This window comes from Pelophylax lessonae (genome assembly GCF_965119305.1).
Source record: "Pelophylax lessonae genome assembly, chromosome: 9".
Classification (NCBI taxonomy): domain Eukaryota; kingdom Metazoa; phylum Chordata; class Amphibia; order Anura; family Ranidae; genus Pelophylax; species Pelophylax lessonae.
Window position 1 is genome coordinate 59500598 of NC_138776.1, and position 17141 is coordinate 59517738.

The window sequence follows — 17141 nt, forward strand, 5'->3', positions numbered from 1 at the left end:
TGTAGTCTTGTAGACCTCAAAACGCATGAAAGTCGGACCAAAGTAGTGCAGGGACTACTTTGAAGTGGCACAGATATGAATGGCACTCATTGAAAATCATGCAGTAGGACTCCTTATGCGACTTTGCGGTCCCAAGTCGCAGCACAAGTCGCACAAGAGGCCAAAAGAGTGCTCTAAACTACAAAAGAAATGATGTTCTGAATTTATTGATCAGCTACAGGAAACAGAATTCCCCCCCCCTCAGCTCCACACAGAACGGCCCTAGACAGGAATGTGTGTATGGTCAGACATGTGACTTCCTCTCCCATAACCTGTGCTATGATGGGATGCCGTGGAATGTGGGCGGGACTCTGCAGGGTCTCCTCCCTATTGCTATGGTGACAGTATTGTGTACTCGCCTCTTCTGATTTACCAGCTCACCTGTGTAAGATATCATGTCTGTCATGTACATAGCTATCTAATGCTGCGTGTCTCTGAAATCATGTGTGCATGTATGTGTGTGAGTGCGTGTATGTATTATGTGTGTGTGTGTGTGTTTATATATATATATATATATATATATATATATATATATAAAAATATGTGTGTCAGTGCGTGTATGTATTATATGTGTGTGTGTGTGTGTATATATAATATAAAAATATGTTTGTGAGTGCGTGTATGTATTATGTGTGTGTGTGTATATATATATATAATATAAAAATATGTTTGTGAGTGCGTGTATGTATTTTATATGTTTGTGTATATATATATATATATATATATATATATATATATAAAAAATATGTGTGAGTGCGTGTATGTATTATATGTGTGTGTGTGTGTGTGTATATATATATATATATATATAGATATATAAAATAAATATATATAACCCGCGCCCTTATGAAAAGTACATTAATCAGCCACTAACTCAAAACACTGGAGAGTTTAAAAAGGAATAAAATACATGGAGCAGCGCTGACCATTCTATTGCATTTTTGAGATACTATCATGGACTTTGTGTCATCATATATCTACAGGATGTTCAGTTTTTTATATAATTAGCGCTGCTCCATGTATTTTTTATATATATATATATATATATATATATATATATATATATATATATATATATATATGTGTGTGTGTGTGTGTGTGTATTAAGCCTGGTACACACAATGAGAATATCGTAGGAATGATTCTTGTTTTTTTTTTGCATGCTAGTCTTATTGGGTTGCTAGAGCTATGACAATTCTTGTAAGACAGAATACAACTTCCGGCGATGTATTGTATTGTATTGCAGGGCTTGACAAATTTGCTTTGAATCTAAGGCCTCATGCACACTGGACGTTTTTGGAGCTGCTGTTAGCAGCGTCAGACGTTTTTTTTTTTGCAGCTGCAGAACGCCCATCCATGTTATTCTATGGCCTCATGCACACATAGAGCTTTTAGGAGCTCCAAGTGGCATAGGCGTTTTACAGCTCCAAAAAAAACCCAGGAACTGTGCGTTCTGGAGCTGCAGCGTCAAGCTGTAAAAACGTCTGACGCTGCTAAAGGCTGCATAACGTTGCTTAACGTGCGTTAAGCCACGTTATACGTTTTTTTTTCTTCCATTCAAAATCAATGGTTCCCTATGGGAGCCTATTGATTTGAATGGAAGTCGCACTGCAAGTCGGATCAGGATGATCCGACCTGCGGCACGACCTGCACTGTGAGAATCTTGAGGGGTAACTCCACGCCAAAATGGGGAAAAAAACGGCGTGGGGTTCCCCCCCAGGTTCCAAACCAGGCCCTTCGGGTCTGGTATGGAATTTGAGGGTAGCCCCACGCCTGAAAAAAACGGCGTGGGGTCCCCCCCAAAATCCATACCAGACCCTTATCCGAGCATGCAGCCCGGCATGCCAGGAAAGGGGAGGGGACGAGCGAGCGGCCCCACCCCCCCTGGATCATACCAGGCCAAAGCCCTCAACATGGGGGGTATGGGTGCTTTGGGGCAGGAAGGGCTCTGCACCCCCCACCTCAAAGCACCTTGCCCCCATGTTGATGAGGACAAGGGCCTCATCCCCACAACCCTGGCCGGTGGTTGTGGGGGGTCTGCGGGCAGGGGGCTCATCGGAATCTGGAAGCCCCCTTTAACAAGGGGGCCCCCCAGATCCCGGACCCCCTCCCTATGTGAATGGGTATGGGGTACACTGTACCCCTACCCATTCACCCCATAAAAGACTGTGTGTAAATAACGACAGGAGACGTTTTGGAAAGTTTATTAAAAATCTTCATCCCGTCTTCTCCCTCTCCGGTCTTCTGCTCTTTTGCTGTCCTCACTTCTTGTCTTCTCCTCTCTTCTGCTCTTTTGCTGTCCGCTCTTGTCTTGTCTTCTCCTCTCCTGTCTTCTGGTCTTCTGCTCTTTTGCTGTCGGCTCTCTTCTTCCTCCGACGACGACGTCTCCGGCGATTATGCCGGTCTCCGGTCTCTGCAGCTTATTATATAGCCATTGGGGGCGTGGCCGCCAGATGACGTCATCGGGAGACCCCTCCCCCTTATGTCACAGATGACGTCACAATTAAAAAGATTTATTTTTATTTTTTTCCTAGCCCATTGAAATTAATAGGGTGCCCTCATAGTTGCCAACATTTGAAAAAAACTTCCAGGGACACTTTGCAGCATAGCTATCAATTACTTACCACACCCACTTCCATGAAGCTCCACCCACTCCACATAATTAATCTCGGCCTACTTATCATTTATCATCCGCTTATAGGGGTCTACTCAATAAAGAGAGAATTACAGGAAATGGAAAAGGGAATTTTAAAATTAAAGAGGTTGTAAACTCCGTTAATTTTTTTTTTTTTTTTTACAAGCTGAAAGAGAAAGACATAATGAGCTAGTATGCATCGCATACTAGCTCATTATGAAATACTTATCTTAGAACGAGCCCCTGCCGTGCCGTCCGCTCACCTCTATAACTATAGTCTTCCGGGATCGCGGCATCCGGCCATCTGATTGGCCGGAGCCGCGGTGACGTCACTCCCGCGCACGCGCGCGGGAGCCGACAGTCACGGCATGGGTCTCTGAAGAAACGGCACCAGCGGCCGTTCCTTCAGAGCGCATGCGCCAGTGACGTCACTGGCTGCATGTAAGGTAAATATCTCCTAAATGGTACATGTTTAGGAAATATTTACAGTACCTATAGGTAAGCCTTATTATAGGCTTACCTATAGGTACAAGTGTCAGAGGAGGGTTTACTTCCTCTTTAAGGCCAAAGTAGCAAAGTAGGAATAATTCCCCCATTCAGCTGCACTACTTCTGCCTAAAGTTTAAAATTCTCATCACAATTCTTAGGGGTGAGAAATGTGCTCAGGTGTGACCATATAAAAAATGGAATATGTAAATATAAATAAAGTGCAAGGTGTAAATAAGTACGACAAAACCTAATTATACTATCTGGTCTCGAGACTTACATGCAGCTCTGATGACCGCGTGGAATCCCCCTCCGGCTACCAGGTGTCTTCCATGTGTACAGTGGAGAGGGGAGGAGCCTCCGACCTGGGCAGCTAATCAGCTTCAGTGTACAAGTGAATTGCTTTGCTTGTACACTGAAGAGAGAAGCTGAGTAGCTGCTCGAGTCAGAGGCCCCTCCCCTCCGCAGCCATATTTTCACAGCTGGAAACTTCAGCTATCAGTGAACTGACAGGTCGCCCGGCCAGAGAACACCGGGACAAAGCCCCCCACGGACACGGACAGACTGGGACATGGGTCTGAAAACCGGGACTGTCCCGGGAAAACCAGGACTGTTGGCAGCTATGTGCCCTATATGTGACGCAAGGAAATGCACGAAAAATATACAGAGATGCACTCGCACTTGGTCACCTCTGAATGTATACACCGGTGATCTTAGTGTTGGTCACATATGAAGGGGGGGGGGTAATTTGATCAAGCAAGTAGTTGTCTGTTTCTAAATTATGGTGGGAGAGTGTATTACTCGGGAAATCCCCATAGGCACTAGAAGAACATGAACAGTGAATACAGGAATCTCTAGTGGCGATTGAATCCAGAACCTCAGATCTGCAAACACTACTGCCGTGCTGGACATGTTTCTAGCAGATTCCGGTTTTCCCCCAGACCTGATCCCCGAGTCTGTGTATTGTATGTTCTGGTTGGTGCTTTCCTACCAGGGTGCAACCAATAAAGCTCTTACTTTCACTCTCCTATGCAGCACTGGGAGAATCTGATTGGCTGTAGATGGATCACAGACAGCCTGAAATATCAGCTCCTTTGACATTGATAGATGGCTCTGGCGGGGTTCACACTCATGCGATGTCTGTGCGTTGCAAGTATGGCTGAAATCGCATCACATTCGGACCAAAATAGGGGAAAAGGACCCTTTTTTTGTTTCGCACTGGAATCGGATCGCATGGGTGTGCAATCTGATTCCCGCCCAATTTCACAGTTTGCACTGCGTTCTACGGCCTGATTTGGGGGTGTCATTAACTTTACATTGACATCCGCAGTGGTTCGCAGAGAGCAGTGTGAACTGCCTGCGAGTCAGATGGGATGCAGGAACCCGCACAGGAATTGCAGTGCTTCCTGCAACACATAAGCGTGAACCCAGTCTCCCAGTCTTGTGTGGTCTGGAAGGAGACTGGCACACAATGTTGACCTCATGGTGTAGTTCTGGTGATAATCCTCATGTCTCCACTTCTTTTACAGATGTCTTGTGTCTCGTTATCAGCATGTCAGCCAATGTAAGCTCAGTCATCCCGCTGGATATCATCGATGCAAAATCACCAGGTAGGAGCCGAATCATTGTACAGATAACCCTTTGTGTAACGGACAAATTTTAAATGGGCTCTCTATTCTGGTATAGGTTTTTATTATTGTAACATTTTCCTGGATTTTTGTAATGTTACTTTAACAATTTTACATATTCACATAATTGTTTTACATACACTGGGTATAGAAAAAAATCACCCCCTTTAAAATAATCAAATTTTGTTACTTTTCAGTCTGAAATGAAGACAGACACTGTTTTTGTTTTATTCAGCTGTATTTACTAGTGCAATTTATAACAACCAAGTGAAAGATATAACACCAACATGTCAGAAAAAGATCCAATAACAGAATAACTGAGTTGGAAAAAGGATCACCCTACCTTACAGTATGTTATTATTTTGTTTAACCACCTTTTGCTTTAATTACAGCCTTTATTTAGTCTGTTGGGATATGTCTCTTTTCTAACTTTGCACATCTAGACTTTGTAATATTTGCCCACTCTTCTTTGCTGGACTGCTCAAGTTCAGTTAAATTTGATAGTGATCTGTTTATGGACTGCAGTCTTCAAGTCATTCCATAGATTTTCAATGGGCTTTAAGTTTGGGTTCTGACTAGCCCATACAGGACACTCACATTTTTCTCCTTCAACCACTGTGTGGTCATTTTTGCTGTGTGCTTTGGGTTATTGTCATGTTGGACGGTAAACCTTCTTATTGAAAACTTCCTGGGCAGCAGAATTTCCTCAAGAATTGATTGTATTTTGCCCCATCCATTTCTGTACTGACAATTGTTCCAGTCCCTGCTGCAGAGAAACACCCCCATAACAGGATATTACCACCTCCATGCTTTACTGTAGGTATGGTGTTATTTGGATGGTGAGCTACTGTTGGATTGCAGGCCAAATAAATTATTTTAGTCTCATCTGACCATAACATCTTTTTCCATGTGAACCAAGATATGTGTGTGAGCCGCTCAGACTGTATGGGAATGAAGTCCTGTGCCCACTTCTGTGAATGCTGGCTGGGAAGGGAGCTCGTCTATGTTCCAGAAAATGGTAGACAGTGATAGGGGTCCCGGGAGCCTCACATCAAGTCAAAGCCTGCTGTGTGACAGTAAATTGCAGTCTCAGCCTGGACCCATCGCCAGGCCACACCCTCAACACGGTTTACTCCGCCCACCAGAGTAAGCTTCGGCGGTTGTCCAGGCTGGCACACTTTACTAGCACACAGCAGGCTTTGACTTGATTTGCGACTCCCAGGACACCTATCACTCTCTACCTTTTTTCATGTGGCCTCAGAATCTTCGAGGTGCGTTTAGGGTGGTCAGATGAGACTAAAATTTAATTTTCTCTTACGTCCTCCGACAGTCGCCGCCTCTCCATATTCGTCACAATGGGGGTAATTGACCTTTGCTCCGTAGGAGTAGCTAGGCAACAGAATATGTCAATATTAAAGCTTTTAGCATATCCCACCCCCAGGGGGTGGTCCCCTCAGCCAATACCCTCCTGCTTCCTGTATCCATACCTCAGTTTCATTGTCTAGCTATCAGGAGTAGCAGGCTGTCTCTGTGCTGGGGCTTTTTGTCTCAGCCTTTATCTTCTTTTTTTGATTTTATTTGAGTGTTTTTCTCTATCTTTACTTAGCTGTTTATTTTTTCAGCATTAGTTCGTTCTTCTGATGAAGAGGATCGTGCGGGCTGGGTCTCGGGCTGGCCCCACTGGTCGCAGGTTGTGGGCCAGTGGTTTCCCAGCCTGCCATCGAGCGTTCAGTCAGGTTTTTTTCCTGGCATGTGTGAACGACCCATCCCTGTTCGCTGCAGGGATGCTGCGGTGAGGTGGCTACCTCACTGGACGCCATGCGGTTTCGCACCGCGGTTCTGCTGCGTCCTGGCTGCGACTCTCCCTGTCCTCTGTGCAGCGGCTTGATCGCTTATGCGGGCTCCCCACGCCATTTGGAAGGTAAGTGTACTCTGTGTGGGGACCTGTCTGTTTAGTGGGTGTCAGTCTGGGACTGTGTAACCCTGCATTCTGTACACACTATGGGCTCCCTGTCTGGGTTGCTGCTTCTGTGGGCTGCAAGGAGGGGGGCCATCTTACACTGTGCTGTGTTGCAAGGAGTGTACTTACTGTGTGTGACAGGCTGTGTGCTGTGGAACATGGTGTGACACATGTTGGGCATACTTGCGGCGACCGCTACTGCGATCCGCCATTTTTTATTAGCAGCTCATACTGGCATTCCTGTGTGTGGAGAGCGGCGCTTTCGGCGCCAAACGACGCCATTTTGGCGGCGATCGCTCAGACCGCATGTCAGCGCTGCATGCTCTGCCTTTACAGTCCCCCACCGGCGGCCATGTTTGTGGAGCCTTCCATAGGCTTGGTAGGAGCGGTCTGTGTTGCATCACTTCCTTTGCCCTGAGACCAGCGATCGATGCAGCAGCCTGAGGGATCTCTCCAGGTTTATCTTCCTTTCTCCCTGTATTCATTGCCTTCGTTTGTTGTACCTTCTCCCTGTGGGGGTCGGTGTGTGCTGTGTGTGTGCGGTGGGCTGCGCTGCCGCGTTCTTAAAGGGACAGTACCCCTTTTTTTCCTGCAAACTTTGGGGCATGGATTCTCAGGAAAGCAAATTTCCTCCCACTTTGGTGGGGGGCCAAGGGTCTGCTGCTTCTCCCGAGGGGGGCGATTTGGCTGCCATTGTGGCTAACCTAGCTGCTCAGGTGCAGATGCTTGTGGCTGCTCAGTCCACTAAACGGCCCAGGGTTTCAATTTCCTCTGCTTCAGAGGGCGATGGTGATGGGGCTGCTATGGCTGGGGTCCCCTTATCGGGTCCCGTTCATCCCTGGATCTTGGAGGGTCGGAAGGGGAGGCAGAGGTTGAAGGGGTTGATGATTCTCTCCCTGGCTCGTCTGAAGAGCTTGCAATCATGGATGAATTGGTTGCTTCTATCAAACAAACGTTGCATTTGCAGGATGAGCCGTGTCCTCCTGCCGTCCTGGCCTCTTATGGGACGCAGCGGAGACGCAAATCATCGCAGGTTTTTCCTTGCACTGAGGATTTTCAGCACGCCGTTAGTGAACAATGGCGCAATATAAAGAAGCCTTTTGCTGTGCCAAGTAGGTTCAAGCTGCGTTATCCCTTCACACCCGCCACTGATGAACGTTGGTGTGTGCCGCCTCCGGTGGATCATGCGGTGGCGGTTTTGAATAAATCTACTGCGATTCCGGCGGAGGATACCCCGGTGTTCCGGGATCCCACGGACAGGAGAATGGAGTCTCTTGCCCGCCATACTTACTCGGTTACCGGTTCCATGCTAAAAGCTATTTTTGCTTCCCTTATGGCAGCTCAGGCTGTCGCGGATTGGACGCAGGTGCTTCGGCGCGTCCTGGTGGCTGATTCTGCCCCGCCGACGACGTTGGCTATGGTGGATCAGATAAATCAGGGTGTCATGTATTTGTGTGATGCGGACTTGGATTTAGTCCCTTTGGCTGCACGTGTACACAGCGTGGCGGTGTTGACACGCCGCTTGATTTGGCTGAAATGTTGGTCTGTGGACCAATCTTCTCGCAAAACTCTGCTAATCTGCCTTATACGGGATCTCGCCTTTTTGGCGACTCCTTGGATACGCTGATTAAGGGGATCACGGGGGGTAAGAGCACGCTCCTGCCCCAGTCCCACAAGGCTAAGGTTGCTCAAGGTAAAAAGCATGCTTCGTTTAGACCCGCTCAAGGGTCCTTTCGTGCCTTTCGGTCGCACTATAAGGGCAAGCCCTTTAAAGGCCAAGGCTCCCAAAAGAAGCCATGGACAGGTAAGCAAAAGTCCGGCCAGGCCGGATCCGCTGCCCATCACAATGCGGCCTGAAGGGGCGCCCTCAACCAGTTCTGGGGTGGGGGGACGTTTGCTCGGTTTTCTTCAACCCTGGCTGGCCCGCGTTCGGGACAGGTGGGTTCAGGAGATTGTTCGGTCCGGTTACAAGATCGAGTTTCTCTCTCGGCCGGCGGGCAGATTTTTTCCCTCAAATCTTCGACTGTCTCCGGAGCGTTTGCGGGATCTGCACCTGGCGGTGCGGGACCTGCGGGCTCAGGGAGTGGTGATTCCAGTGCCTCATCGGGACAGATTTCGGGGGTTTTATTCCAATCTGTTCACTGTGCCCAGAAAGGAGGGCAAAGTGCGTCTGATTCTGGACTTAAAAGCTCTGAACTGCTTTGTGCGGGTTCGCAAGTTCCGCATGGAATCCCTGCGCTCGGTGGTGGCTGCTCTAGTTCCGGGAGAATTCTTGGCCTCCATCGATTTGAAGGATGCGTACCTTCACATTCCCATTTTCGAGGGTCACCAAAGGTACCTTCGATTCGCCATTGCGGAGGATCATTTCCAATTCGTGGCGCTTCCTTTTGGTCTCGCTTCGTTTCCGCGGGTGTTCACCAAGGTGCTTGCACCGGTTCTGGCCTTATTGAGGGCCCAGGGCATTTCGGTCCTGGGGTATCTGGACGACATTCTGGTTCGGTCTGCGACCAGTCAGGGTCTGGTGAACAACCTGTCCGTCACGGTGCAAACTCTTCAGGAGTTTGGTTGGACGATAAACTTTTCTAAATCGACGCTGTGTCCGTCGGTTCGTCTTCCCTACCTGGGAATGATTCTGGACTCGGTTCAGGCGAAGATCTTCCTGCCGGAAGACAAGCTCAGGACACTTCAGGAAGAAGTCAGGTCCCTCAGGGACGTTCCGTGCTCGTCCCTCCGGACGTGCATGCGGTGTCTGGGATTGATGGTCTCGGCCTTCAAGGCGATTCCCTTCGCACAGTTTCACACGCGGGGTCTCCAAGCGGAGATCCTGTCCAGGTGGGACGGGCGACCTCAATCTCTGGATCTTCAGATCTCGTTGAGTTCTCGCACCAGACGGGATCTTCTGTGGTGGCTACACTCCCCGGCGGTGTCGGGGGGCAAGTCTTTCCGCCCTCTTTCGTGGACGGTGATCACCACGGATGCCAGCCTGTCGGGCTGGGGTGGTGTTCTGGGCGTTCTGTCTGCCCAGGGTACTTGGTCGGAGGGGGAATCCTCCCTTCCGATCAACATTTTGGAACTACGGGCGATAAATCTCTGCCTTCGGCGTTGGACGGACAGGCTTCAGGGCCGTCCGGTTCGGGTGCAGACGGACAACGCCACAGCGGTGGCCTATATCAACCACCAAGGGGGCACCAGGAGTGCCCGAGCGGCTCGGGAAGTGGCCGACATTCTGTCTTGGGCCGAGACATACGTCCCGGCGATATCGGCGGTTCACATCCCGGGGGTGGAGAACTGGCAGGCGGATTATCTGAGTCGCCAGACCCTGGACCAGGGGGAATGGTCACTTCACCCGGATGTCTTCCAGATGTTGTGCGCGAAGTGGGGTCTTCCGGATGTGGACCTGTTCGCGTCTCGTCTGAACAACAAGGTGGGCAGGTTCGTGGCAAGGACGCGCGATCCTCGGGTAGACGCCTCAGACGCGTTAGTGGCGCCCTGGCATCAGTATCGTCTGATGTACGCCTTTCCACCGATTCAACTGCTGTCCAGGTTCCTTCGCAGGTTGTCCTCGGAACCGATCACAGTGATTCTGGTGGCACCAGACTGGCCTCGCCGGTCTTGGTACGCAGACCTCGTAAATTTGGCGGTCGACGCTCCATGGCGTCTGCCTCTTCGAGAAGATCTTCTGTCTCAGGGACCGGTGTTCCATCCTGCTTTACAGTCGCTGGCTTTGACGGCCTGGCTGTTGAAACCGAGGTCCTGAGGGATAGGGGTCTCTCCCCTGAGGTCATTCACACTTTGATCAACGCTAGAAAGATCTCCTCGGGGAAGGTTTACTACCGTACTTGGAAGGCCTATTTTGCCTGGTGTGAGTCTAGGGGGTTTTCCCCTCGCTCATACTCGGTCTCTAGAGTGCTGTCTTTCCTTCAAACGGGCGTGGACCAGCGTTTGGCGTTGGCCACGATTAAGGGTCAGATTTCTGCGCTGGCCGTTCTTTTTCAACGTCCTGTGGCGTCTAACTCTTTGGTTAGCACCTTCGTTCAAGGAGTGCGACACCTGGTCCCTCCTAGGAGGGAACCTTTGCCTCCCTGGGACTTGAACCTTGTTCTGTCCGTGTTGCAACATGCTCCTTTTGAAAAGATTAGGGAGATCTTGTTGCCCATGTTGTCCAAGAAGGTCGCTTTTTTGGTGGCGATCACTTCGGCTCGCAGAGTGTCGGAGCTGGCGGCCTTGTCCTGCGGGTCTCCGTATTTGGTTGTTCACTTGGATAAGGTGGTCTTGCGACCTAACCCCTCTTTTCTTCCAAAGAGGATATCGGCTTTTCACCTCAATGAGGACATTGTCTTGCCTTCGCTTTGCGCGAAGCCTAAACATCCAAAGGAGGTGGATTTGCATTCCTTGGATGTTGTTCAGGCGATCAGGGTTTACCTGTCATCGACAAAATCCTTTTGCAAGACGGATTCTCTATTTGTCCTTCCAGAGGGGCCTCGGAAGGGCATGGCGGCGTGGGCTTCTACCATCGCCAAATGGATCAGACAGACTATTGAGCAGGCATATGCTTTGAAGGGGAAAGTTCCCCCTATGCCTGTGAAAGCGCACTCGACCAGATCACTGAGTGCGTCATGTGCCTGTCATCATCGGGCCTCGGTGGCCCAGGTGTGTAAGGCGGCGACTTGGTCGTCCGTTCACACCTTCTCAAAATTCTACAAAGTGGATGTTCAGGCATCGGCAGATGCTTCCTTTGGCCGCAAGGTTCTTAGTGCGGCAGTACCTTAGGGTTCCTTGTTTTTGGGCCCTTGGCTGTTTGGGATGTTTTTATCCCTAGGTTATTTGTTCTTCCTGGGTTGTTGCTCCTGTTGAGCAAAGTTTTTTTCATGCTGCCCAGCTGGTTTCCTTCCTTTGGTAAGGTTCCTTTCTCTGATGTGGGTCCGGTGTTGCCTTAGGCACGGCTGCGTTTCCCACCCCTCATGTATGCACTGCTTTGGGACGTCCCCATTGTGACAAATATGGAGAGGCGGCGACTGTCGGAGGACGTAAGAGAAAACGGAATTTTTGTAAAATCTTACCTGTAAAATTACTTTCTCTGAGTCCTCCGACAGTCGCCGCCCCCGCCCCTCTTTTGCTATACTACTGAAACTACTAAAACTGAGGTATGGATACAGGAAGCAGGAGGGTATTGACTGAGGGGACCACCCCCTGGGGGTGGGATATGCTAAAAGCTTTAATATTGACATATTCTGTTGCCTAGCTACTCCTACGGAGCAAAGGTCAATTGCCCCCATTGTGACGAATATGGAGAGGCGGCGACTGCCGGAGTACTCAGAGAAAGGAATTTTACAGGTAAGATTTTACAAAAATTCCGTTATTTGGCCTCAACACCAAACAATATGTCTGGTGGAAATCCAATACTGCTCACAATCCAAATATCACCATTCCCACAGTAAAGCATTGAGGTGGTAATATCCTGTTATGGGGGTGTTTCTATGCAGCAGGGACTGGGGCACTTGTTAGGATGGAAGGAAAAATGTATGGGGCAAAATACCATCGAAATTCTTGACGAAAATCTTCTGCCCTCTGCCAGAAAGTTGTCAATGGAAAGAAGGTTTACCTTCCAACATAACAATGACCCAAAGCACATTGCAAAAATGACCACACAGTGGTTGGAGGAGAAAAGGGTGAATGTCCTTGAATGGCCTAGTCAGAGCCCAGACTTAAACCACATTGAAAATATGTGGAATGACTTGAAGACTGTAGGCCACAAACGGTCACCATCAAATTTACCTGAACTTGAGCAGTTCTGCAAAGAGGAGTGGGCAATTATTGCAAAATCTAGATGGGCAAAGTTAGTGGAGACATATCCCAACAGACTAAAGGCTGTAATTAAAGCAAAAGGTGGTTCTTCAAAATACTGACATAGGGGGGTGATCCTTTTTCCAACTGATTTTGTTTTTGAATTTTCTTTATTTTTTCTGACATGCTGGTTTTACATCTTTTACTTAGATGTTTTGAGTTTCACTAATAAATGCAGCTGGATAAAACAAAACTCTGTCTGTCTTTATTTCAGGCTGCAAAGCAACGTGTGATTTCTCTTTCGTTCATTGATGGGACACAGCTCCTGATATTCATAACCATTGGGTTATACTGCCCCCTACAGGAGTAGGACACTAGGCAGAAAAGAATTCTGGCTACATCCATGGGCAGTCCCAGGGGGTTTACTCCCTCTCTCTGCTATAGCCGCTCCGTTTCCTCTGCCTAGTCAGGAGTAAGGACCTATTTGTTTGCTGGGATCTTTGGTACTGGAAAAATGTTTTGGATAGAAAATTATTTCCTTCTGGATTTTTTCCTGTGAGATCTACAATCAACTGCCAGAGTGGGCGACGGACTGGATAATCTAGATCCAGTAGTCACCCCTGTCTGGCCAGTGAGCACGCACAGACCTCAGCTCCGCGCTAGGTCGGCCGCGGCATAGCCCCACCGGACAGGGGCTGGCCTACGAGTTAAATGACTCGCAAGGTCGCATATGACCGGGTCTCAGCCTTAATAGCGGCGTTCCTCCTGGCGGACAGCCCCTTCCTGGATCTGTCCTTGAGGCCTGGTCTCCCTCCTGTGGTGCTGCGCTAGGCCGCCATTTTGTTGTAGCCTGTGTGTTTCTATACACGGTGGCCATGTTTGTGTAATCGGACGGCCATTTTGTTGTGGTTTGCCATTGGAAATAGCAGCGGCCATGACAGTGGAGCCCTGTGGGTGGTGATTTAGGCGGTGGGAGCCCCTCCTCATCCCCTGGTGCTGACTCCTGGATCATTTTACTTCCTGATTGCCGCACGTGTAGTGCAGATTCTCCTGGTGTCTGCAGGTGCCTGTTTCTGTGGCTGGTGAGTCTGGTGGGGTCCTTTCCCTCTCTGCTGATGATGGCTTGGTGCTTTGTGCCTGGTGACCGGGTGGTGCTGCAAGCGCGATGGGAGTTGTCCCTTAGCAGTATTTACACTTTTTGTGGGGTCCCCCATGGTGACTAATGGAGTCTTTGGAACACGTTTCCCTGCCTGATCTCCTCTCTTAGGCTGCGTGGTCCTCCGGGTCCCAATCCTCCATCCATGCACTGACAGCAGTCCTGGAGTCCCTTGTGTCCCAGGTGGAGGTGGCTTGCGGGCGATGGGCTAACAAAAAGCACCCCCCCCAGCCTTCTCCTGCCTCATCTGTCTCATCAGATCCTGAATCTGATTTGGCCGCCGTGGATGTGATGTGGAACACCCTGCTGGGTCTGCAACCTCGCGCCCAGAGTCCTGATAGTGAGGATGATTCCTCCACGTCTGCAACCGCGCACAAAAAGACGCTGGTGGATGCACTGATTGTATCTGTGCGTGAGACACTGAAGATGGAGGATGCAGCTGAAGCTGCGACAGAAGCGCAGGGGCCCTTTGGCACTCAGAAGCTATCCAAAGCGGCAAAGGTGTTTCCTTTCCCTGCCTATTTTGACAGGATTTTCGCTAAATAGTAGGGATGACCAAAGTGTCCCCGTGGGGTCCCTTAGCACTTAGGCCTTACCCCTATGAGGAGTCGCCTCTTAAGAAGTGGACTGGGCCACCGGTGGTGGACCCTCCAGTTTCCAGATTAAACAAGGCAACCATGATTCCGGTTGAAGAGTCCCCGGCCTTCAAGGATCCAAGTGACTGGAAGGCGGAGACTGTGGCCCGCACTTCTGTATATACACTCTGGCTGGTTCGGCAGTTATTCACCATTGCCCTAGTGTTGCAAACTCTGACCGAGTGGGCTAAGCTCCTACAACGTGACCTGGAGGGGTAACAGCTCCCCCCTGCCTTTGCCGAGCTGGCGGACCAGCTGATCCAGGGGCTGCAGTTTATCTGTGATGCCTCTTTGGATGCGGCTCCCTCTCCCCCTCACCTCTCTGTTCCGGCAAGTACTGGTCTGCGGATCAGACTTCAAAAAAGGCCTTGACTTATCTTCCTTTTCAAGGAGATCGCCTGTTTGGAGCTACCCTGGATGACATCATTAAAGGTCTCACAGTGGGGAAGAGTACTTTTCTTCTGCTGGCTATTAAGGGCAAGGAACCTAAGAACATAAGAAATGTTTTCATCCCTCAGGGTCGACTGACCAGGGCTCGAAGCCTTTCAGGGCCTCTTGATTGCCCTGGTTTTGACCTTGGAATGTTTTCAGAGTTTTTACTCAAACCTGTTCACAGTTCCCAGGAAGGAAGGCAAAGTGTGTTCAGTCCTGGACCTCAAGGCGCTAAACTGCTTTGTGAGGGCAGAATGAGTGATTCCAACGGTGGTGGCATCCCTGCGTCAGGGGGATTTTCTCACCTCTGGGGGATTTCCTCGCCTCTATCGATATCAAGGATGCCTACCTTCACATTCCAATATGTGCCAGTCACCAGAGTTTTCCCTGCTTTGCGGTGGGAGAGGAGCATTATCAGTTTGTGGCATTACCCTTTGGTCTCGCATCTGCTCCTCGGGTCTTCACAAAAGTGTTAGCCCCGGTGCTAGCTTTGCTACAGCGGAGCGGAGTCTCCCTCTGCTCTGGTGGATAACTTGGAGGTCACAATATGAACTCTGTGGGAGTTCGGCTGGATTCCGAATTTTCAGAAGTCTGCTTTGGTTCCGTCCACAAAGCGGGACTATCTGGGTCTGACTCTGGACTTAGCCAGAGTGCTCCTTCCTCTGAAAAAAAGATCCAGAAATTGCAAGCTGCAATTTGCCTCCTGCTGTCCAACAAATGGTCATCCCTCTGGACTTGCATGCGGGTGCTGGGCCGGATGGTGTCTAATTTTGAGGTTGTCTCGTTTGCACAGTTCCATATGAGGTCCCTGCAAAGGGAAATTCTGACCAAATGGGACAAGAGTCCACAGTATTTGGACAATCAGATCCGGCTGAGTATGGGCACGAAGGAATCACTTACAGGGTTGCTTCATTCTCCAGCAGCTGGGAAAATCCTTCTTCCCCTTGTATTGGACAGTGGTCACGGATACTGGCTGGCGAGGCATGCATTCTGTTTAGGGGATCTGGACGCTGGCGGAGTCCAGACTCTCGATCAATGTCTTTGAACTCTGAGCAATCAGACACTGCAGAGAGGCACAGTGCTAGACAAAGGGAGGACTTAGGTAAGTATTTGGGGTGGGGGGGGGGATACAAATACTGGAATGCATTAAAGTTAATGCTGTCTTGATATTACAACTACTTTAAGAACACATTTATATCTCACTGGGTCATCACTGAAATAATATTCTAACCTCATTACACAGACATTGTATATTTACTCCCAGCAGCCTTCCTATGGGGCTCATAGACATTAGAAGACATTGGGGCTCATAGACTTTAGAGAGCCCTTCTGATCCAGTTCTAGGCACCTGCCATGTCCCCTACAACTATTCTGTAGCCTAGAATATAATTGGTTACACAGTGCAGCTGCCTGTGTTTAGCAAGAACTGCTGCAATGTCTCTAATGTGTGTGATGGCTTTAAAAACTCACTTGACAGAGGTCTGCATTGTGATTGATTGCTATGGGTTACTGCATGCTGTTCATTCTGCATTATGTTCTCCAATCACACTCTGTGTTTCCTAACGTTTCAGCCAATCAGTACCTGGTTCAGCTACTGGAAGACAAAGGGACAGTGAGTTTCCAACCAATGACAGAAGAGAGGATCCGGCTGGTCTTCCAGATTTTGGACAAAGTGAGCCCACAGCTGGGGACCTTCTCCCGCCTGATGGGGCTCCTCGGAGCAGAGTTATATGGTAAGAATGACAACTTGTTCTGTCTACATTGCTGGCACGGGGCTTCCTGTATCAGCAGAGATGTAACGCTGGCTCTGTACTAGAGTGCACAATGGTTATCTTTATCCTCCTATGAGTACCCACTGGTAAGCCCTTTCGCCTGACCATGGTCTGCTCTGTACTAGAGTATATGATGGATATCCTTTTCCCCCTCTAAATACTCACTGGGGGTTTCCTCCTCACCAGGCTGAGGTCTACGCTGTACAAGGCTATGGTGGTTATCCTTATCCACCTGCAGTACCCCCTGGGGAGCCCTTCCTCCGGAGCGAGGTCTGTTCTATACTACAGTTCATAGTGGTTATCTTTATCTTCCAAAGGTAATCACTGAGGAGCCATTCTATCCATTGGGGAGCCACTCCTCCCGAGTGAGGTCTGTTCTGTACTAGAGGCCATGGTGGTTTTTCTTATCCTTCACTGGGGAGTCCCCATGGACTGAGGTCTGCTCTACAGTCTAAGGCAGGGCTCAACAAGCCCCATCATCCTGGCACCTTGGCTTCTGCCAGCCCACTCACTGCAACTCCCATCGCCCGACGGCCCGGACATGCATCTCTGGGCGCCGGCTGGCCGATCCTTCTCTCGCCCCCCAGCTAGTCTCTGTGGTTTCCCTGAAATCT

At 49.4% G+C, this 17141-nt stretch overlaps 1 protein-coding gene across 1 annotated transcript in view; it reads left to right on the top strand.

Annotated features, from left to right (window-relative positions):
- Nucleotides 1-384: 384 nt before the first annotated feature.
- LOC309564217 (uncharacterized protein) overlaps nucleotides 385-17141 on the top strand; it is a gene marked incomplete at its 3' end in the record, with an annotated part of 184811 nt that continues 168054 nt past the window's right edge. The window contains exons 1-3 of the mRNA XM_082268844.1: nucleotides 385-424; nucleotides 4690-4770; nucleotides 16327-16488. Of these exons, the coding sequence (XP_082124970.1) occupies nucleotides 4713-4770; nucleotides 16327-16488 (220 nt within the window). The 5' untranslated portion in view covers nucleotides 385-424; nucleotides 4690-4712. The remainder of the gene's footprint in view (nucleotides 425-4689; nucleotides 4771-16326; nucleotides 16489-17141) is intronic.